The sequence below is a fragment of the Micromesistius poutassou genome, assembly GCF_964030765.1.
Source record: "Micromesistius poutassou genome assembly, chromosome: 9".
Lineage (NCBI taxonomy): Eukaryota > Metazoa > Chordata > Actinopteri > Gadiformes > Gadidae > Micromesistius > Micromesistius poutassou.
The window spans coordinates 12,941,942-12,966,642 of NC_140279.1; the positions used below are offsets into that span (position 1 = coordinate 12,941,942).

At 43.9% G+C, this 24,701-nt stretch overlaps 1 protein-coding gene across 1 annotated transcript in view; it reads right to left on the reverse strand.

The window, feature by feature from the left end:
- LOC311353074 (adhesion G protein-coupled receptor D2) overlaps positions 1–24,701 on the reverse strand; it is a gene marked incomplete at both ends in the record, with an annotated part of 63,086 nt that overhangs the window by 27,904 nt on the left and 10,481 nt on the right. Inside the window, 4 exons of the mRNA XM_084472910.1 lie at positions 20,382–20,502; positions 21,910–22,025; positions 22,661–22,794; positions 23,217–23,370. Coding sequence (XP_084329036.1) covers positions 20,382–20,502; positions 21,910–22,025; positions 22,661–22,794; positions 23,217–23,370 — 525 coding nt within the window. The remainder of the gene's footprint in view (positions 1–20,381; positions 20,503–21,909; positions 22,026–22,660; positions 22,795–23,216; positions 23,371–24,701) is intronic.

The window sequence follows — 24,701 nt, forward strand, 5'->3', positions numbered from 1 at the left end:
CCGGTGCCACCTCAGGACATTCATCCTCTGAAAGCCTGCGGTGCACGGGGTCCAGGCAAACATTCAGACCTACCTGACCTTTGAACTCCGAGGGCTTTAAGTCATTTATGAATACCCGCTAGAAATGTAGCCATATTCTGCAGATTTCTTTAGGTTTACCATCCCCTTAAAGTATCAGTGTGTAAAATTGAGCCCCTACCAGTTAGTAGGCAGATAGTCTCGCAATTAAGAGGAGACTTTCAGAATTAACGAAACTCAAACTGTCCCACACTCAAACTGTACAACTGTGTGATGCAAACTAGCGTAGCTCGGCTGGCTGGGTGGTGTGAGTGGGAGGAGCTTTGGGATTAAAATAAAATAATAAAAAAATCTAAATTGGCTCATATTGCACTCAAACACCCATACACATGTACTCTTGTTATATGTCTGTCAATATCGGCCTCCCGCATTTAAGCTTTCTTCTAGCACCAACACACACCAACACTAACACACACACACACACACACCAACACAAAATACCTCGAGACAGCAAGTCATAATTTGCAACAGAGCATACCCTATTGTATCGCATTATAATTGCAATGTTCAAGTTATTGTTGCAATTAAATTAGCATGTTTTTGATCATTTTCCTTATTTGGTAATTAATCTTTGGTTGTGTAGCAAACAAAGTGAGGAGAAAGGGATTCGCTCGTTAGGAAAAATGCTCCATTATAACTTAATTGAGTTAAAAATAAGTAGCAACACAAACAATAACCAACGAATTGCTTAAGATGTTAATTCATTAATATGACCACTAAAAAACAAACACAGACACACAACAAAAAATGGGGGCGCATTATTTAAATGCATTGTGTGCTCTACTAAACACACTTACTGTTTCTTTTGAACTTATAGGAAAAGTGCTACAAATTTATGCAAACGGATCGGCGTGCCCGCTTTCAAAGTATTGCGATACATCAAAGCAGGGGCGCGTAAATTGGCCAGCTAATTAGGGAACAATTGTATGTTTAAAAAAGTTAGAGCGAACCAACACAGGCGAAAAACACATCGCCCCCAGATGGGATGCAATGTGATGCAAAGCAAGACTAAAATAAACAACTGCACTGACCGAACATCCAGGATAACTTCTACGCTACATACATGTATTCCGTGTCATATGCATATCAAACAAACACAATGATCCAATAAAGGTGCCAACAACAATTCTGGCCAGGGACTTTGTGTTATTTTGCATTGTGGATTTTAGTTCACAGTGTTCACAGCATGATTGTCAACTCTTGACAGGAAGGAAAAACAGTGTTGAAAGTATACAGGGGACAGCTGGTACTGTCCTTGAGAAAACAACACCAAACTAGCGTAGTGCCTGTGTGTCACACTCTACCTGGGTGAACAGATAAAGGCATCAACAAGGCTGTAGGTGCTAATCAGGCTTAGCTTTCACAGCAGCTGGTACTGAAGTTGGGGATAGAAAACTATGCATTTTGTTGAACTATGACCAATTAAGTGTCTTTATTTCCTTTTCCGATATGTGTGGCAGCACACATCTTCTGCTTGTTCACAAAACTCTTTAATCATCCTAGTCCACCACAGAAGCACAAGCCAAATAGAAAATGTCACACAGAAACACGAAATGTGCCCTTTAGACGGATACAGAAAGACTGACAAGAGAGACAGACACATTGTTGACCGTCAGACAGAGTGACAGACAGAGACACACACAAACACACTTGGACTGTCAGAGACTGACAGAGACGTTGACCGTCACACAGACACACAACACACACTTCAACAGACAGACAGACACAGACAGACAGATACAGACAGACAGACAGTGCACGACAGACAGACCTAAGCAGATGGACAGACGGCCTGATGGATGGGTGCTGTCAGTGCAGACGGATGGAGTGACAGGACGAAGAGATGCGTCCGTTTGCAGCCAGCCAGGCATGCGTCCGGCAGTTACCCGCGCACCAGCAGGCCCGCCTCGGGAGCACAGATGAATTCTCCTCAAACAGTGATCCATACATCAGCACCCCCCTACCCCCCACCCTCCCCCCGTCACCCCCCGGGCCCTACCCCCCCGGGCTTATGGCTGACTGCTCCACGCCCCGCCCACTCCAGCCCTCCTCTCCCGGATTGAGAGTAAGTGGCGTGCAGCAGGTAAGGGTGTAAGCGGCGTAGGGGACTGTCCCAGCACCTCATTACCTTGTGACAGGAAACAGAATTTCACTTTGCTTTTCGTGCGCTTTAACAGTCCAGCCCACCCCTGCCCCCCGCCACCACACACACATACACATCCTCCATGCAATGACCAGTCCCACCAGTGCCACACACACACACACACACACACACACACACACACACACACACACACACACGCACAAACACACAGCCATGCAGCCACCTAACTTCCACCAAAACAGATTGTCATCATATACTAGCTGAGCAGTCCCATCCAGTGTCACTCCTCTATGTGTGTGTGTGTGTGTGTGTGTGTGTATGTGTGTGTGCGTGCGTGCGTGCGTGCGTGTGTGCGTGCGTGCGTGCGTGCGTGTGTGTGAGAGAGAGAGAGAAGTTAGCCAGTGCAGCCCCAGCAGGCAGAGCTCCCAACAAGGAGTCATATTGATGGCTTTGTCCTTGGGAAGTTAAATTTCAATGCGGTGGAATGAAAACGGATTAAAGTAGGGAAGGGTGAGGTGTGTGTCTGGGGATGGGATACACCGATTGGGGAGGGGATAGGGGGAACAAGGTGGGAGAGACGGGGAGAAACAGAGAGATGCAGGGAGAGTGAGATAGAAGGAGAAAGAGGGTGAGAGAGGGAGACAGGGTGAGAGGGAGAGGGGGGAAGAGAGAGACAGGTTGAGAAGGAGAAGGAGAGAGAGAGGGAGACAGGGTGAGAGAAAGAGGGTGCGAGAGAAAGAGGGAGACAGATGAGAGAGAGAGGGAAAAAGATATAGAGAGAGGGAGACAGGGTGAGAGATAGAGGGAGACAGAAAAATCTTAGAGCACAATGCTTCAAATTACTGTTTGGTTTGACCTTGACCTGGAACACTTGAACCCTGTTCAGGTTTGTACCAACAAATTTAATTTATCTGATCTTTGTAAAGATAAAATAATGGCCAAAACTGTATTCTCTCTTCTTCATATCCATCTTTTAATTTCGGCATGGGTCATGTGTATAATATCAGGAGTCTGTAATTGTCCTTCATAAAACAAAAAGTAAAGTTGACTGAAATATTCTGCCTCTACGTCTTACAGGTCGACCGACGGGATATCCCCAAGCAACTAAGAAAATAGTACCATATGTTAGTTAGCGTGCAGCTGGTTTGAATGCTAGAGGCGGAACCAATTTATGATCAAAGTCTATAGAATGACCTTGTCCCACACACAAATGCCTAGTTGAGAGAAGCACTATTGTGCCGTCTTCTGCTGAACACCTCAAGGAATTCATCTCTGAGTTCCTCTCACAGTTTGCTTTTACAAACCGGTAAAGTAGGAGCCATTCAGGCAAACCAAACAAGTGTATGTTACCCACACGCCTAAGATAATTCACATCAATATTTAACTTCGGTGAGTTCAGCTCATGAAACTAAACACCGCATATTTTATTCAAAATACTGATAATCCAGTCATGACAATTGAATAAACGTATTAAAAGTTCACCCTACTTTTCATAAACGTGACCTTTATGCCGAGAATTAAGGAATTGATGTTGCTCAACGGTAAATAAAAACGTCCTGTCCCTCGTCTAACCCCCTTATGCAACAAAAAAAAATCAAAATCCCAACAAAATATCTGTTAAAAGATTATTTCCGTTTTTCTTAAAGCCACTGGACAAACTTCAGACACGGCTGAAGACGGTTCCAGGCGCCCGTACTCGCTCACCACGTCAGAAACGAGAGCCGCCTCCATGGGCCAAACCCCGCGTCAAACATCCACGCCAAATTCAAACACACACAGACACTTTTTACAAATAGAGCTATCTGCATCGGCACTTGGCAACCAAAGCGTTGTGGGAAAAGCTTCTGCCCTCGCAGCTGGCAGCCATTAGAGAAATGAGAGACAGCAGAGGTTAAAACGCCACGTTGTGTGTGAATGTCTGCGTGTGTATCCATGTGTGTGTGTGTGTGTGTGTGTGTGTGTGTGTGTGTGGGTGTGTTATGAAATTCACACTCGTGCTCTGGGACCGGCTAATGTCTCTGACCCCTCCACACCAAAACAGTTTAATTAACTTGTATACATAACTCTCACTTTAAGCGCACACAGCCTGTCAGGGCAGAAGAGGGCGTGGGGGGAGGGTGGGGCCCGGGGTTTGATATTCCACAGGTCTGCAGGACCCCTCCAGCTGGCATGGGAGAGTGGCAGGTAGACAGGGGATGGGAACACACACACCAAAGCAGGTATGCACACACACACACACACACACACATACATACACAGCCAGACATGCACGTTCAAACACACACAAACACACACATACCCAGACACAAACGCAGGCATGCATGCACACACACACACACACACACACACACACACACACACACACACACACACACACACATACATAAACGCAGGCATGCACACACACACACACACACACACACACACACACATACAAATACAAATACACATACAAAGAAAGATTAGCAAAAGAGAAAAGAGCTGCAGGTTGACATTGTGGAGGTAGATAAACAATGGAGGTCAAGAGGTCAGCTGAGTCACTATCGAAGCTGGTTGAAAAGTATGAAGTGTATAAGTAAGTATAAAGACCAGTTGAATAGCACAAAAGTGCATGTGACAGAAATATACATAAACGAGGGCTGTGTATTGTATTATTATCATAAAGGTGCATGATAAAATGTTAATTTAATCAATGTAATATCATGATAAATAATATGTTAGTGCATATCCTCGCATCTTAATAGCTGCATTTTAAGAATGACAGCACCTTTTGCCTACTAATACTGATAATGTCCACACCCGCAATCATATAAACTCACACACACACATTCAATCTTTGAGATGGGGACCCCCAGGCTTGTCAGCCAACGAACCACAGGGAAGGCTGATGCGCACACTAATGCACACACACACACACACACACACACACACACACACACACACACACACACACACACACACACAGCGGTGCGCAGCGGCAGTGCGGAAGGTGACGGCTCAGAAGAGGATAGAGAATTATTAGCTTAGCCCTGAACCAGGTACTTAATATAGGGGCTGGTGCTGATAGCTAGCAGAGCCTAGCAGAGGTGACAGCTTCTGGCCCTGCTTGAGGAAATCCAATTGAAAAGCAGCCAAGAGGAACAACAAGCCCGAAACAGATGTTGCTCTCTACCACTGGGCACCGCGGCGCAGCACACAGCCCAATGGCAACAAACCACGCCACTCATCTGACACATACGCACAAACACACAGGCTAGCTCGCAGAAACATGAGCATACACACCAACACACACAGGCGTACACACAAACACAGGCATGCAAACACATTCACAGCCACCCACAAGCATTCAAACACACAGACACACACACGCACACGCACGCTTACACAAAAGCCTTCAGAGTTAAACACTCAAACTGACACACACACAGACATGCAGCCCAAGCAGACAAACATACAAAAGATGAATGCAAGCTCCACAGGGAAAAGTAATATTAAGCTATGCAGAGTTCATCCTCCAGATAAGTTTACCGCACGGATTTATCCACAATGAAGATAGGAAAGTGAAAACCTAAAACACAAAACGCCTTCCACACGCCCAATACAAACATGCGCAGCCGCACACACATCATACACACACACACTTTTCCCTCCAGTCTGAAGATGATTTAAAGGATCTATAAACTCTATCAATCCAAGGTTACTATTTTATTTTGGTTGGGAGGGAAAAAAAGGAAGGAAGAAACCCTCAAGCAAAGCCTCTGGGGGACACGGAGCTAGGTGGTGAAAGAAAATACACACAAATACAAACTCAGAGGAGAGACGCCCATTCAAACGCTAGTCTGAGAGCAGTTCTGGAAGGTCTTTCAAAAAGAGCCGTGTATTGAACGGCTACAACAAAATGCTCCCCCTATTCCCCCTTAACCCACCAACCTGCCTCCACCCTATCAACCCCATCCCAAACTGTCCTGTGTTGGAGCCGGTCTGAGCGCTAAGCCATCCCCTACCGCTCGCTCTCACAATAATTGGGTTTGACAAGGCTGACTGTACCTCAGTCATCATGGTGCTCACTTATTTTCCTTCTCTCACAGTGTGTCGAAAGAGAGTGAGTGAGAGAGTGAGAGAGAGAGAGAGAGAAAAGACGTGGGTGTGAAGAGAGGTGGGATAGAGATGAAATGAGAGAGAGAGAGAGAGAGACGGAGAGCAAGAGAGAGAGAGGGGGGGTAAAAAATGTCCTAAAATCAATTGTGACATATCTTTATTGCCAGTCGATGACAAACGACGGCCACGCTTGCCATTGCTCATGCATTGTGTCAGCATGTGTCGTATTGATTTTACATCAGGGACGGACAAATGTTGTTGATGAAGCGCCACGGCAACAGATGAGCGCTCAATTTTACTCGTTTCAACGCTTAAACAAAACCGCGGCGACGGGGGGAGGGGGGGGGGGAGTGGTTAGGGGAGAGTTTGGAGGGTCTCACTTCCTTCTTTCGCTAAAACTCTCCCGGTTTAATGCCCTCGACGTCCGCTTCATTTCGTCAACAGTGAGAGTGGTCGGGGAGTGTAACTGTAGCCAGATATTCTCCAAAGCCACACACGGGGGGGGTGATGGGGTGAGGGGTGGAGGAGGACAAGGGCGAGGGGGGTGGATGAGGCTGGTAACTCCAAACAAGCTTGCGTTTAAACAAGACAATTTGGGGGGACGGGGGGACGGGGGGGGCAGGGCCCTGGCAGCCAGGCCAAGTCAAACACCGGCATTGGAAACACAAGTCAAACTTTTAACACATGGGGGCCTGTGCGGGAGTCTTTGAACTGCTGGGGGAGAGGGTACCAGCTCCACTGGTGAGCTGTTTAATTAAAAAATACTTGTGTTTTTTGTGGGGGCGCACCCTTGTCACATCACATGAGTTCGGGCTGTCGATCTGCAGCAATGTATTGCATGAGGAGATTTTTCCACTGACGAGGAGAGAGAGAGAGGGGAGATGTGAGGAGAGAAGGAGAGAGAGGGAGAGGAACAGACCTGCGAGTTGACCCTGCTGTGGCAACAACTGATTGCCTTGCAGGTCTCCATCTAGATATATAAGTTCAAACACATATAGGTGTGCGTTATCCCAAAAATATTCAGTCCTCTACATTTTCTTCCATTTTTAAAAGCAAAAACTCACACGTACACACGTCGACAAACTGTTAAAAGTAAATTCTGACATGCACACTGTCCAGCTAACGCTGTCCGGCTAGCGCACACGTTTGACTGCTATGGGGTTTAAAAACCAATCGCTCACAATGCCCTCAAACGTGCATACACAGACATGCACAAACGCAGGTGTATGGAAGAGGAGTGTGCGTGAGCCTTGCGGCTGACATCATTGTAAAGCAGATGGCCTTGGCCGGCGATGACAAATGGAGCCTGTATGTAAACTGTGTAGAACTTTCTTCTGGGACCAGAATAAGTGGTTTAGGTTATTTCCCTCTCTCCCCCCCCCTCTCTCTCTCTCTCAATTCTCACCGAGGCTGATGGAGCTTAATGATGAATGACTGAATGTGTGAATATGAATGAATGAATGTGCCATAATGGAGGTGTGACTTTTGTGTGTGCGTTTCTTTGAGTCTGTCTTTACCTGTGTGTGTGTGTGTGTGTGTGTGTGTGTGTGTGTGTGTGTGTGTGTGTGTGTGTGTTTGTGTCTATGTGTGTGTCTCTACCTGAGAGTGTGTGTGTCACTATGTCTCTGGGCCTCTACCTGTGTTTGTTTGTGTGTGTGTGCGTGTGTGTGTCCCCATGTGCCTCTACTTGTGTGTGTGTGTGTGTGTGTGTGTGTCTCCATATCTGTGCCTCTACCTGTGTGTGTGCGTGCGTGCGTGCGTGCGTGTGTGCATGTGTGTGTGTTTCTGTATGTGTCTCTGTGTGTGTGTCTCTGTGTGTGTGCCTCTACCTGTGTGTGTGTGTGTGTGAGCTAAAGCGTGGCAGCGTGTCCTGTGGAGGCTCCAGTGTACAGGCACCGTGGGTTAGAGTGTATCCATCATGATAAAGCGGGGGTCTCGGCAGCTGTCAGACACAATCACACTTCACTACGGTCCGCGGCGCCTCACAGCCAAAAAGAATGGGAGTTCATCCACGTGAAGACTTCATATATCTTCCGTCAGCCTTTTTTTTTCTCCCTCCCTCTCTCCTTTTGTCTCTCTCTCTCTCGGTCGGGCCTCCAACCTGAATCACTGTTTTGTGTTTTTTGATTTTTGAGGCACTGTAATCGTGAAGTGCATTGAAAATACGTACTTTACAAAAATAGATTTTCTTATTATTATCGTCTACAGGTTTACAATAATATAATAATTAATATTATCTAATTATAATTTAATAATGATTATTCTTTAAAAGGTGTGCCTATTTTCATATTAAAAAAGAGCTGAAAAAAACATTCAGTTAAATATTTTCCGATGACATGATTTTTTGCACGCCCTAAATTCCTCTGAATTCAATTCAACCATTTATTTCTAGATATATTTCCTCCTATGACAAGGATTTACAAGCTCCTCACTGTGCGAGAGCATGATTGAATGAGGCAAGTGTTAAATGTGATAATCAGCAAATTTGTAGCAACTACAAAGTCAAATGATCCGTAATAACCAACATTTACTCCCACCGCCGTGACTCTCTCTCTCTCTCATGGCCGAGCAAGACTCCCCTGTAATCTACTAATGACTCCTAAATGACACCGCGCTTCTCACACACAAGAAACGCCTCTCTCTCGCTCTCTCTCTCTCTCCACCTCTCTCTCTCCCTGTCTCAATATCAACCTCGCTCTACCGTCTGTGCCCCTGGTCTCGCCCTCAAAATCATTTGATTGGCACATGCTTTCACTAAATGAAGGATAATTACCAAGGAAAACAAGTAGGACACCACATCTGCTCAGTGTAACACGTCCAGCTCTGGCAAGGGCCTGTCAGGGAGGGCTTTTGCTCGCTGTGTGTGTGTATACGTCTGTGTGTCTATCTGTGTGCATGTGCACTAAAGAAAAGGAGCGAGAGAGTGAGAGCAGGAGAAAGAGAGAGCGAGAGAGAGAATAAAGGAAGAGATAAAGAGAGAGAAAGAAAAAGAGAAAGAGGGAAAGAGAGAGGAAAGAGAGGGGTAAAGAGAGCGAGTGGAAAAGAGAGATTGAGAGCGAGAGAGAGCGAGAGAGCGAAAGATAGAGAGAGAGAGAGAGAGAGAGAGAGAGAGAGAGAGAGCGGGAGCGGGAGCGCAAGAGAGAGACAGAGAGACCACTTGGGCCAGGCCACCCCCCCAAAACCCTGTGTAAACCCTTACGTCTACCTTTGGGTGGGACTCAACTCAAGATTGCGCTTGCGGGGTGTGACACGCAGCGGAGGGTGTGACAGTGACGGGCCCCGGCCCCCTGTGTGTCGGGGTCAAGGGTCAGGGCACCGCTTTAGATCAGCGTTCCATCAGTATTCACACGCCACTATTATAGGTGCTGCTTGCTTACTTAGCAAACGGCACCAATCTTTACTTACTTTACTTAAGACAAAAGCAGCTTGGCACAAACGTGGATCACGTTCACACAGACACGCACACACACATCCAGAAGCCAACGTTACGCTGAGACAATGGATTGGTTCATGAGTCAACCCAGCAGGGGAGCTGTATTGTTAGGTTAAAGAGGTTCCTAATTAGAGACACAGGGTAGGAGACCTTTGTTTGGTTGGCCCGCAGTGTGTAACTCTGATCGCATTGCTCCTAAACAAAACAAAACAAAACGTGGTGGATACAATCTGGGTTAATTGAACGGTCGCGATGAATAAGAGGGTAATTGCGAGATCAGCATATTTATTTTAGATCCCACTATTTGTCCGGAGCTTTGTTCTTCAGGGTTTTACTTGTTTAATTATTATTTGTATTGTCTTAATATACTGTATATATTATCAGCATCAAATGTCTGATGATTTCCCATCTGTGGATAACAGATTTCACAAACAGCCCAGGTCTTGTAAAACAAGGCAACATTTGCATCACCTTCCCACCCTAAAATGCGCGCACACACACACACACACACACACACACACACACACACACACACACACACACACACACACACACTTTCTTGCCCTGCCCTGGCCTAGTTCTCACTAATTACCATTCAAAGTGTACATCAAAGCAGCGTAAATCTCCCCAGCCCTCCCCAGAGTGTGGCAGCGGGTATCAGGGAACCAGAGTGGTCCCAGTGACCTGGTCCACAGTCCTGCCCCCTCCTGCCCCCCTCCCATCACACCCCCCACCACCATCCCCACCGTACCCCCTGACCTCACCTCCAAACTCTGCCTGCTCCCCGGGAGAGTGTCTATATGCGTGTGTCCGTGCTTGTGTGTGAGAGAGGGAGTGAGAGGGAGTGAGTGGGGTGGTCTCCAGGAGAAGGCAGGGCGGTCGAGGGGTTGATAAAATGGTCATTGTTTGGACCTGGGTAATTTGGAGTGTCAGGACACAGAGGTTCCCCACACTGTTGGCAGTGTGAGTGAAGGAGGGAAGGAGGGAGGGAGGGAGGAGGAGGGAGGAGGGAGGGAGGAGGAGGGAGGCAGAGGGAGAGGGATGCTGGGAGTATTCAGGGGGGGAGGGGTCTTGTTACTATAACAGGGGTCACATAGAGTCAGCTGATCAGACGACCTGACGCTCAAAAGAGAATGCGCAACAACCCGAACGCAGCGTACACACGCAGGCACGCACGCACGCACACACACACACACACAAAGCTGTGTGAAAACAGACGGCAACACTCTTGTGTAGACACACGCCGACACACACACACACACACACACACACACACCTCTCTCTCTGTCCATCTCTCTCTCTCTCTCTCTCACACACACACACACACACACACACACACACACACACACACACACACACACACACACACACACACACACACACACACGGTAAGAAACATCAAGACATACATATCACATGTAGGTATTCCTTAAGGCAGGGCCAGGCCAGGGCAGGGGTTGGGGGCGCTGGTTTGCTTTCATATGACACAGGCTATTACTAAATTGAGCTGGCAGGTAATTCTAAAGCAAATAAATGCCAGTGGGCTTAACACAAGGAGAGGTCTTAGGGTTGGCCGCCTGAGCAATGGCAGGAATCCTGCTGCCCCCTCCGACAGGAGGCCTATTATTCTCCTCTCTTTATTTTCTCAGTGTAGGGGAGTTCAGAAACACACCGCTCATGAGGGTGTTTCAACCTCCTCTCTCTTTCTGAAAGAAAATAGAAATGGGAGAAAACACAAAACGACCTGATTGGTTGTGAATTGTTGCAGATCTGCTTCTGCAGAAGATCAGTTTTTTTGCCGCTGCGAGACTTAATTTTGTCGGAGGAATCAATGGCTTTTTAATTTTTTTCTCTTCAGTCTCTTCAATGATTTCTTTTTCAAGGGTCTACGAGCGACGGCTATTCATTCAAACCTTGATGTTGATATTTCAAATGAGGCTTCTGTCTCCTGGCCAGTTTGCCTCTCATAAAGTTAGTATCAGATATGAAAAAAATAAATACAAAATTCCATCCAACAACCATCAAAATGTAAAGAGCACACATGGTGTAGATGAAAAGAGATAAAAAAAATAATAATAATAAATAAAAAAAATTAATTAAATCAAGACAAAAACACACTAAAAATATGCTATTTATTAAATAACAGCACAACCTAATTACAAGTGCCATCTCAGCTCCTGACCTTGGAATTCCAGTTTAAATATTGTTTTAATGCTGCCGTTGTTAATTTAAGATGCAACACAACAACGTTTATTTTTTTCAAAGGGATAATAATTTTCCCAGGCAGTAACAACACAAGTGTGTCATGAAATAGTATTTGTTGTACGCACTACACAGTCTATGAACATCTATGAACTCATTAAAATATCCAAATATATAATTAGGAAATAAATAACCGTTTTACCTATGATGTTCACCTGTTTTTCTCCTGTTGTTCACCTGAGTTTATGTCCTACAATTGGTCAGCTCACAATGAGAATTGCAATTACTATCTTAAAACAAGCCATTGTAATACTGTTTCTGTTAAGGAGCTACCAAATGTCAAATGAAGTAGAAGCCATTTAATAACACAGCAGGCGTATATTTATATTTTCTTTTATTTTGAAATGTAGAAAAATAATTTTGTATGGCATTGAGCTTTAATTTTGTTGAATATGTTTATCAAAATTGTTTCATTGTATTGTATAATGTAAATAATGAGATAATTTAAATTATTAAGTTAAGTTAAATATTAGGTTTCATGTGTTGCAATGCTCCTGTATTGGACATGAGAGTTGCACATAAATCAAAACTGTAACCAAGGATATCCAATATAGCTCAATAAAAATCACATGTTATTTACTCTTTTCATTTCTTTCAAATAAAGCATACAAAATTCAAATTTCACAAGACATCTTGATGAGTGTTATTGACAATTGCATGCGAGTGGAGGCCTGTCTTTGAAAAGTAACAGACAGATCCGGGACGTGAATGTTAATCTAGGTATGTTTTTTCTGAACAAACTTAAATTAAAAAGTATTCATTTCCTGCCCTCATCCAAGCGGTGATACATTTGGTGCGATTGTTTTCTGGGTTTAAAATTTTCGTAATAATTAATTGATTCATCCTAACTTCATAATTGTATATTATAGAATGTATCTCGGGCAAATATACTTTACCCAAAATTAACAAAGAAATGTTAACATAACACATCTTATGTTAATATTTAGCATTGTAAATGTAGTCATAATTAATTAATTATTATAACAAAAATAAAATGTCTTAGCTTCTAGAGCTTCTAGAGCTTTTATATATGGTTATCTGTTGAACTGAATTAAAGGCGTAAATACATCAACTTTAGTCCATGATAAAGAGATGAAGTATGAGTCATATAAATGAGTAAATTAATGGCCATAATACTAATATAAAAGTATATTAACAGTACTGACGTTTTCGACTGGGATAGCCTTAAACCACCTAAGTGAACTGTTCATCCAAAACCAAATCGCTCATCTCTGGCAGTTTTATACTAAAGGAAATGCTTCAAAAAGGGAGCAAGAAAAAAAAAAGGCATGCATAAATATATAAAGTAATTTCAGATGCTGTCAAAGCAATGATTACCTACACAGCAAATCTCACATACTGTGAAAATCAATAGTGAGAGCTACAGCGTATCGATTCTATGTGTGTGTTGAATACAGTCCTTTGTCACGGTCTGCTGGCTCAACTGAGACCGGAGGGGCCCAACGGGTCCCCTCTGACTATTACCCACGTTCACGTGCACTATTCACATGCACTGTTCCGAACAGGCCTAGAGCATTTTGCAGCCTGTTGTGTGGGGATGAAAGGCTCGAGGTCCAGCCCCTCTGACTCCTCTTGACGTCTGCTGGCTAATTAGGACTTTTGAAAGATGTGGCGTTTGTGAGCAATCAGTATTGGTGAATTGATTTACTTCAAGTTGTGTTTTTTGTTGTTTATTCAGGAGTTTCCAGTGTCTATTCGGAAAAGAAAAAAGGAAACACAGACTAGTGTTTTTTCGAAAATAAAATACGTGACAGTTCTGTGCTGAAAAAGAAAATTGGAATAGGTTCATGCAGGTTGATGCAGGTTGCATGAGTTAAAGCGGGGACGATTAGGGAGAATAGGACAGCACTTTTCCTGTGTAACCTTGTTATTTTGTCTGACGGACATCTTGTTTGTGAATAATTTCGAACAAGGCATTTTATTATGAGCAATTTTAAACTGCTTTAAACAGAGAGGGAGAGAAGGAGTAACAAATGATACAACTATTGCTCATCTATTTGTGAATAGGGAAAAGTTCTTTGAAAGGCCCTCTGGAATGGCAGCGTATTGTAGGCGGTCACTTAATTTCAACGGAAATGAGAAAAGCAAACTGTCATCACTTGGGATGAAATAAAGCAGCTTGATGTGACACATATGAAACTGCTCAAATAAATAACACCATTGATTTCTCTGTTTCCACAGTTCAAAGCCAGAGGGGGCCAAGGCATTACAGAATACTGCCCTCTAGAGGAAACGGATGGAACCCAAATAAAAAGGCCTAAAGCGTATTCTTTCATAACTTTTGATAAATAGTCGCACAGAAGCCCTGCCAAAACAAAACACAGCAACTTCACAACTGCTTGATCCTGATACAACTACTTTCTGTCTTTTCTTTCCACATCAGTTTTCTTTCCAGCTTCCAGCTGCTCTTTTGTTTTGTTTCACAGCACACAGCCCACACACACACTCACACAGTGATGCATACACACTCCCTAGACCTCTCTAATGATCTCAAAGTTATTGATAGTTTGAAGTTATGGGCTAATAATTCGCCGGACAATGTGCGGACGGGAGTGGGAGCCCATTACACCCAGGTAATGGATGGAGTCGCCGTTTTGAATGACACTGCACAGAGATGGGATGAGGAAAAAGGTAGCACAATTTATGGGATAACCCCGCACTCACACAGTCCCCAGCCCCCCCCATCACCACAAGTTTGGACAACACTGTTCATCCCCATCTTGGTAAGTGGAGCAGATGAGGTGTGACTGTATTTATGATGCAGAAGTTCATAAAGAGTATAGCGGGCAAGAGAGTCTAACTCCTAATCTGAAATAATATTAAAACCAACGGCCCTTTACCACTACTCTTCAAGACGTTGACAGTGATATGGGTAGTTAGGGGTTAACTGCATATAACTATTATCTATTCTATTGTTGTTTATTTAATTCTTAGATGCGTTTTTTCTGTATCTGTAAAAAAAACAAAATGATAGCCTAATTAGGATTATCCCCAATTGTGAATAACACAATTTTATGCATTGTAAATAGAAAAACAAACATATACAATTTGTGTAATAAGTTGTACAGGGTTCGACTATGTATTTTAGTAAATGCATTAACATAACAGCACAAGAAGTTATATGGATTCATGTGTGGACAAAAAGCAATTATTGCAAGCCTGGGTGTGTGCAGCATGACATGAAAGACTTGAGAGAAAATGTATTATCTGGGAACTTGCTTTGCTTGTTAACGAGAAACAAGCAAACACAGAATCTGTTTTCTCTTAACGTTGGCTCATTTGTCAAGAGCAAAGTATAAAATGGTTTCCTGAATGTGTTTGGTGGTGACCGCAATGTGACCCGTGTGCTGAACGTTCCTCCAAACAGAACTTAAAATATAAATTAAATACAATGATAGTACTGACAGAACAAATGCAATCTTGCCAGAAAAGACAAATAACAAAATTTCAAGGTGAATATTTTCCATCACAACCACTTGTTTTTTCTTTCCTTCCACACAATTGGAGCAATGTGTGTGTATGTGTGTGTATCTGTGTGTGTGTGTGTGTGTGTGTGTGTGTGTGTGTGTGTGTGTGTGTGTGTGTGTGTGTGTGTGTGTGTGTGTGGTCAAAAAACCTAGAATGGTTGAGGTTGAGCTCGGGGAGAGAAAAAGAGAGCGAGCAAGAGAAGAGAGAGGGCGCAATGAAAACAGGCTTGTCAACATTATCTGTTTTATTGATTTAACAGTAAAGCCTACTCACTTAAGGTTTATGTTGGTTTAGCAGCCTCCGTTGAAAATAAAATCAATGCACATAAAAGACAACTTTCCTGAAGCCATTGTCTTTTTTTGTTTTGCTGTTGTGAATATGGCCGTTTGTGTGCGTTTTATTGTAATTACCACGTCACCTAAGCCACTGCATTTGATTTCCAGCGTTGTGACACAACGCTGGTTAAACTGTCGCTATGCTAGATAGTAGAGGACTCTGGTCTGCTCTGATGGAACAGCCTTGTGTTCAGGAAGCTCTTGAGCCTGACATAGCGCCGGTATAGGCCATAGAGCCATGTAGTTAGCCGCCATGCTAAGTTGCCCTTAGAAAGTTGCATGTTTGTTTACATCGCTGTGGTAAATATCAAAGTGGAGCGACAGGGAAAAGAGAGAGGGACTGAAGGAGAGCGAGAGAGAGGGGGGGAGGACGGACCATCAAAGGGGCCTTGTGCGAGCCTCCAGTACAGTGCAGGAAAACAGATGAGTCCATTTTTAGACTCAACACATGGGACTTCTATTTTCTCCGTGTTCCTGTAAGGAAAAACATAAAGCGGGGGGGAAAATAACTCGGAATACAATTCAAAATAATGAAATAAAACAGATCAGAGCCAAGATGTTTCCCCGTGGTCTCCTGAGTGGCCAGCCTCTCTCCTGATCTATTGTGACTCACTGGCCCCACACCTGACCGCAGTTTCCCTACACGGCCCTCAAGCAAACGCAACGCTTCCTCGTCTCACAGACCGCTCTCTAAACCACACACACAAACAACATGCCCGCACACACACCGCCACACGTAGCGCAATACTTTTCATCTGGTCGATATGTATTGCAATGTGAAAAGTAGAGGACTTTAGTATGCAGTGATTAATGGGAATACTCTTGAGGCAAGCGTTGCTTGCTTACAACTTGTATTTTCAATCAAGAGGTGGGACACTCACACACATATACTTTTTAAGGAAAAGATTAGGCGCATTATCATAAGAAATGTATAATATTAACATCTATTAACATCTAGAAAATTACAAAAGGGAGGTTATTATGAAAAACTGTTATAATGCAAATTGTTACACACATATATCATGATATCATGATATATATATCATTACAGACTATTAAAGGTGTAGTGTGTAGAAATTAGTGCTGCCGCGATTAGTCGACTTCAACGTAATCGACCATGAAAATTAGTCAACGGCAATTTCTTTAGTCGACGTCGAAGTGGTTTTATTATTGACCGCCTATTTATTTTTGTTCTCCCGTCTCAAACAGCTCACTGTATTCACCTCCACACAAGTCTATGCGCTGTTAATCTGCTATCCTCTTTCTTCCCCCTCCCCCCGCCTTCACTGCTTTGATATGAAAAATGGCAGGTGAGTCCTCCGAATCAAGTGAAGTATTTTAGGCCAACTGGTAAAAGAGTGTGTCATAGCTTTCAAACATATAAACCATAAAGCCTATGGACGCCTCGGGACGGACTAGTCAACACGCTGCGGCATCACTTACTTGATGATGTTTTGATTGAATATCTGCAGGTTGTAGTGGGTGCATGTGTGAATTAATTAACGTGTGTGTGTGTGTGTGTGTGTGTGTGTGTTGCGAGTGTATGCGATTTCAAAGGAACAAACAAACAAACTCATAGCTGATGCATGCATCCAAAACTATTCATTCAAAACCAAATAAACAAATCAAAAACAGCGTCACTGTTTCACTTCAAATACTTTCTTTTCTTTTCAAAACTTGGGAATTAATACGGCGCGGCACCGAGAAGTTGAAAACAATGTTGGCGTCTCCTGTGTGTGCCTTGCGCACCTGCATTATATTACTTAATATGACTTTGGCAGTAACATTTTTATTGATTTTTTATAGATTTTTTTTCAATTAGTCGTTTAGATTTAGTCGACTAATCTAAAAATTTGTCAAAAGATTAGTCGTTAGTGGCAGCACTAGTAGGAATTAGGTGCCTCTAGCAGTGAGGTTGTCTCTCCCTTCCCAACGACGTGGGAGCAGCTATGGTGGCCTGTACGTACTTCCAAAAATATGTCGTCTATGACAGAGGTGAGTAGCCAGGTATTAAGCGATCAAATTATAATTAGTATTTAGTATTTAAAACTATAGGGCATAGCTTCCAAGTAAGATAGTGATTATTCTAAAAGCATCAAAAGCTTTTATGTGTGAATTTCGGGCAGGATTTTTATAGGACATCACACAATCAAAAAGATTCCTTTATGATTGCATTTTATGAAACTGCCAATTAAAATAATTAGATATAATTGACGTAAAGGATACATTTCCCTAACCCTAACCAATTTAAATAAGCGCAATGTAAAACAAAACAACAGATGCAATTATATAATCAAATCTTAAAACTCCCTATACTCCCTAAATAGAAAAATAAGCACCATCAAAATCCTGCAGCATCTCCGATGGAGGGGCTTGCCTCGCCTGGCCCTACACCACACATCAAGCCCCGACCACAGCCTAAACGTGACCAGTGCTCCCATATTAACCATGCCCTCGCATTAGATCATCCCAGCCGGGCGTCTGGCCCGGACCTCCCAGCCCTGGAGCCGACAGAGACCAGGGGGTCAACGTGTGTCATTGGAGCACATTGGAGCACAGCAGGCGGGTGGGGGCAGGGGAGGGGGGGGGGGTCGCCCCCATCCCCCCCCCCTCCCCTGCCGCCTCTTTTTTATTTTAAAGACGGACCTCGGCCTATTATGAAAGAGCAGCTGCCTCCAGCCAGGGGCCTCTCCGAGCCGCCATGACACCTCTGTGGCCCCTACGCTTCATTAATTTCTCTTCAGACCAGCGGGGCTGTTGACCAGACTGACCTCTGATTCAAACCCCCATATATGAAAACACACACACACACACACACACACACATGCACACACACATGCATATATTCATGTCAACATACACAGCCACGTGTACATGTGTGTGCAGAAACACACATGGACACACAAAACACACACGCAAACAATCAGCACATATGCACACACACACACGCACACACACACACACACACACACACACAAACACACAAACACACACATATACCTATGCTTGTGCTAAAATGAATTTAAAGTGTCAAGCTCTTATTGCAAGCATTGCAATAACAAGTCTATTAAGAATGTCTATAAAAAAAATGGCCGATATAAAACTTATATATAAAAAAATATATAGAAAATAGCCAAATCATTATACCATCTAACAAAAGTTCAGTTTGAAGTGCTGAATGGACAAACAGAGGGTTGTATTTAATTAGCCTGTTCTGTAAATAAACAGACATGGTGCAGCACGGACACCACGGAAAACACTCATACTGTATATTAAAATAAACAAATAAATAAACAAACAAAGCTCAACATTAATTACCGTTGACATGGTTGGGTATTTTTTTTAAATTGCAATTAGATGCGGAGGAGTGCGGGGGAAACTATTTATAGGGACCGCGGGGCGGCTCGTAATGATCACACTGTGGCTTAGGGCCTTCATTGATTTCCCTGTTAAATATACAGCTCAATTAAAGATACCACTGCTTAAAGAGACTACAAATCACAGCCGTGGATCTGTGGACTGAGGGGCTGGTAGGAATAACAGTAACACCCACCACACACACACACACACACACACACACAATCCCTCCCTCTCCACCACGCAGGGATTGAGAAGGTGTGTGTGTGTGTGTGTGTGTGTGTGTGTGTGTGTGTGTGTGTGTGTGTGTGTGTGTGTGTGTGTGTGTGTGTGTGTCCGAAGTGGGATTAGGTTGTACAGGATTGATTGTTATTCCATGTGAAAAGCGATATTTCTCAAACTCTATGGTAATTGTGTGCAAATGTAAACGCGTTTCTTCTTACGAGAGCAATGAGCGGCCCAGGTGTTTTTACGCCTCAGGTAAAAAACCTTGATGGTACACAAGAAAATACACATTCCTTTGAAAGGCTTCAATATGTATGCTCAAAGAAAGACATTGTTAGATAAATTAATGACTAATAAACCTGAAATGTAATAATTGTATAACAATTATATGTATAATGTTAATATTAATTAATGAATTAATGGATTCATTTATAATTAGAACACAGCATTATGAGCCATTGCCCTTTTTATATGCTAATCAAGTAAATAACCTCATTGTCTCGCTAAAAGCACTAAACTGTCACAGCAACAAAAAAACATCCACAACTTTGTAGTGAAACTGAACACTAAACATCAAATGAAAGTGCCATATTCACACAATGCTAATAGACCTTCCGTGCTACTGTATAAGGAAGCACATACGTTTCAACACAAGCCAGGTCCATTCTAACTCAACCTAGCCATGGACAAATACAACCCTTGACAGCCTCGGTACGCAAGTCAACAAAGAAAGCAAAAAAAGAAAAACACTTTAGAAAAGTCACATGGAAAATCACAAGAATGTGGAGCACCTTTTTGTGGGTCTGCTTAGAAGTTACAGGTGGAGCTAATTGTTATCTTTTTAAAGCAGAAAACTTCATTCGCAAAGCCTCGTTGCTATTACGAAGCGTGTGTAAAAACACACTTGCATTAAGGTCTGTGTGTGTGTGTGTGTGTGTGTGTGTGTGTGTGTGTGTGTGTGTGTGTGTGTGTGTGTGTGTGTGTGTGAGTGTGTGTGTACCTGCAGGGAGTTGAGCAGGACAAAGACGTAGGCCATGGCGATGGAGAAGGGCACTAGGACCCCACATAGCCAGGTCAAGCCCAGGATCGGCAGAAGAACCAGAACAGCTTTCACCGCAGCCCTGTAGGACACACACATACACACACACACACATGCAGTATATGAATACATATTTAAACACACGCGTAAACACAAGGATAACCAGACACATTTAAACACACACGCACAACCACAGTAATATATACAAACACATATTTGTCACACACACACACAAAAATATTCATACATATTTAAATACACGTATATACACACACAAATACAAACACATTGAATACACACACACACACACACATGTACAAACACCTAACACATACACAGAATCCAAAGCACAGGTTGGTAATAGAACATAAGGTTAATACATTTTATTTTTTCATTAGTGAACGCGCACGGTAGGAAAGTGCACATTTTTAATCGATGAGATGTTCTCTCAGGACCAGTGTCCAAACCTGACTCTCTCCTCCTAGGGAGGAAGGGAAGGGAAGTCAGCGAGGGAAGCATTAGTCAGCTGGAGCATTAGTTGGGCCTGAGCTGGGTTGGCACCGTGGTTCAGGGCAGAATTTTCCAAGCAAAACACTGGGCGGCTATACTGGGCTGACAGGGTGACAACATCACACCTTAAAGCCACCCTAATTCTGTTTAGAGTGGAATTACCTTCACACTCAGGTGCGCGTCAAACCACAGCCAGCTGCCCCTGCCTCTGTGTGCGTGTGCATAGGTTTCTGTGCATATGTAAAGCTCTGTGCGTGTGCGTGCGTGTGTGTGTGTGTGTGTGCGTGTGTGCGTGCGTGTGTGCGTGCGTGCATGTGTGTGTAATGTAATGTAAATGTAAATGTGAAATGTGTGTGTGCACATAAACATACATATATATGTGTTTGTTTGCAGCAGCACCACCATGGTTGCCGGGCTCTAGATTACATGGTGGAGGAATGTGTTTACGTTTCCAGACCGAATGCCACCCAGGATGAGGCCTGAGCACTCAAGGCCTGCATTGATATCCCTCCACAGAGCAGTCAGTGTGGAGGCGAGAGTACAGGCATAGATACTGGCACGCTCTTCTGTACAATTGTTTCCAGCGATGGGAAGGTATGCAGAACCAGGGATCAAGTGGAACGCATGGAAGACAATAGAGACGACGATGGCAGATCCTGGATCCGTTTTGGATGAGATTAAGATGTATACTCTGGGAACGGTGTTTCCAAAGGAGCTTCTCATACACCATATTTTTAAAATTCACAAATATATCTGCAAATTTGCTGGTACGAAATTGACACGAAAGCAATGTTGAGTTTGAAGAGCAGTCAATTTAGATATTTTCTCATTATGTTACATTAATGCCACTGTTAATTAAATCATCACAGCTGATAAACCTCCAGACGTTTTCATCACTTGACTGACGTGGGGTGTTCTCCACTGTGGTTAAACGTTGCAGGCAGAAAGAGGGTGAATGTCTCCCCCAAGTGGCGGGTACCTGATCTGCTCGTAGGCCTGCTCTACGGTGCTGGTGCCCATGACCAGCATGATGGACCTCCGCTTAGCTGTGGAGATGGTGATGACCACCACCCTGGTCAGAACCATGATATTCACCTGGAGAGGACCCAGGGGGGAGGGGGGCAGGAGAGGAGAGGTGAGGAGAGGAGAGGTAATGGGGAGGAGAGGAGAAGAGAGGAGAGAAAAGGAGAGGAGAGGAGGGATAGGAATGGAAGAGGAGTTGAGAAAATAGGGGAGAGGGAAGAGGAGCAGGCAGGAGAGGAGAGGAGAGTATAGGAGAGGTGATGGGGAGGAGAGGAGTGGAGGGGGAAGGATAAGAAAGAAGATGGAAATGAGGAGGAGAGAGAGGATGGAGAGGAGGAAGAGGAGAGGAGAGTATAGGAGAGGGGAGGAGTGGAGAGTATAGGAGAGGTGATGGAGAGGAGAAGAGTGGAGGGGAAAGGATAAGAGAGAGGATGGAAATGGCGAGGAGAGAGGGGATGGAGAGGAGGGAGAGGAGATAGGAGAGAGAGAAGAGCAGAGGATCTAAGATAAAGTGCCGTTTAACATGTCGAATATTTAACTACAAAGTACAATTTCTGTGAATAATAATATAATGATTCTAGAAAACACACAATGACAGATAAAAACAATAAAAAATGAAAAACCAGAGCAGAGACCCACAGAGCAATGTAACAGAGAAAAGACAAGTGACTCGAATAAGGAATAAGGAGAAATAAGGAGTTCCTGACCAGGATTATGAAGATGACGGGCCCAGCGAACCCCCAGATGACCCCGTTCTGGACGCTGAGCCAACAGTGACCGTCCGCAGAGTACCTCCCCCTAGACGAGGCCAGCGTGATGGTTACTATCAACACCGGCAGCCCTGATGGGAGAGAGAGAGATAGAGAGAGAGAGAGAGAGAGAGAGAGAGAGAGAGAGAGAGAGAGAGAGAGAGAGAGAGAAAGAGAGAGAGAGAGAGAGTGAGAGAGAGAGAAAAGAGAAAAAATGTAATATGAAAATGTAATAGTAATAATAATAATAATAATAATATCTTTATTTATACAGCACTTATCAAAACAGTGTTACAAAGTGCTTTACAAAACAATCAAACAAAGTAAATGTCAAAATGCATATAAATACAAAGATACACATTAAAACAACAAAATTACAATAAATAGAGAGTGTACCAGGCAATAGTCTCCCAACCATATCATAATGCAAGTATCTGTGGAATGACGACATTTGACCCCTAGTAGAGAAAACGCCTCAGTGAAAAGTTTAGCTTGCGTTGGTGTTGAGCATTACCCCAGCCGATCAGGTAGTAGTACTTCATGTGTCGGTCCTCGCTGAGGTTCACAGCGACCACCTTGCTCCAGAGCAGCAGGCCCTCCACCAGCATCCAGCTGAAGGCTGCCATGAAGCAGAGGTGGAGTAGCGCTGCCACCACCGTGCACGCCACCTGGTGGTGGAAGGGGGAGTCACACACAAAGACAGGCTAGCCAATGTGGACCGAACCAGTTTCAGATTTTCTCACAATATCTCTTGATGATTGACGCTGTTCAGATCTGTGTGTGTGTGAGCGAGTGTTTCTGTGTCTATACTAAGATTATTTAAATTAAATTGAAAGGAAGAATTGTTGTAACCTAATGTCCAGTCTACCAGTAGGAATCCTTGTGCAATCCTTGAGCTAACCCCTACCAGCTCATTAAAGGTAGGGTAGGCAATACAATACAAGAGTTCATATGTAAGTAGACCCTACACACATATGTATGTAAACACACACCCACAAACACACACTATAATTGTTTGGAGTCAGAGGTTAAATAAGTAGAGGTCATGGGTGGACAGCTGAGGGGTGGCCATCCATAGTTGCTAATAAATGCGGTGGCCGCCGTCACTCACTGCCCAGACAAGATGCCTGGATGTCCCTCGCAAAATACCAGGGTTAAGAATTTGTATATGATGTCTTTATATATCAGCAACCTTTTCTCACTGTCCTGCGATGATGTAAATGTTAATTTTTTTTCAAAAAACATTTTCGTTTTACATTTTCGATTTCCCACTCGGGCAGGTAAAAAGGCACGACACATTGGATGCTGTGATTCAGCATCCAGCTCAAGGATGCTTCGAGCTCGACTGTGAACACTTTGGTTCCAACCCAGAACCGGGCCTCAAACACTCCAACAACTAGACGAAGCCACCCTGCCGCTCTATGTCTGTTCCACCGCCCTGCCCATGATTTGTTGAGACCCTTCCATGCAGCTATGTGACCCCGGAGGTTAAGTGTTCCCTGGCGTGTCCGGGAGGTGGGGTGGGGTGGGGGTCAACCCCTCCTCAGTCCTCCGGTGAGGGACTGGACCATGTGTCGTGGCCCCTGATGGATTCCACATTACCGGACTCTTATGTCACACCCAGAGATGCCTCTCCATTTGTTTTGACTGGTGCTGCCCTCCCACCCCCCACCCCCAGCCCTGGCCTGCTGTTACGTTAACGATTTCTAAATCCCATTAGAATGACTGCTAGCCGCTCAGTGTTGCGATGACATAATGTTTGGATAGCATGAGAGAAAGTCACAGGCAGTGATATGTGATTGTCTAATAAGATGAGGTCACGCAACCATCCGGCTCGTTTGACTGGTAGGCTTTTGTTAGGAATATGTTCACAATTCCAAATCTGAAGGTATTTTGCACTATTGCATAATAAATAATATTCATATTTTGATATAAGCCTACATACTAAGATTTTGCATCTGATTCTTCAGGCCAGAGCAATCATTAACTAATTGTCAAA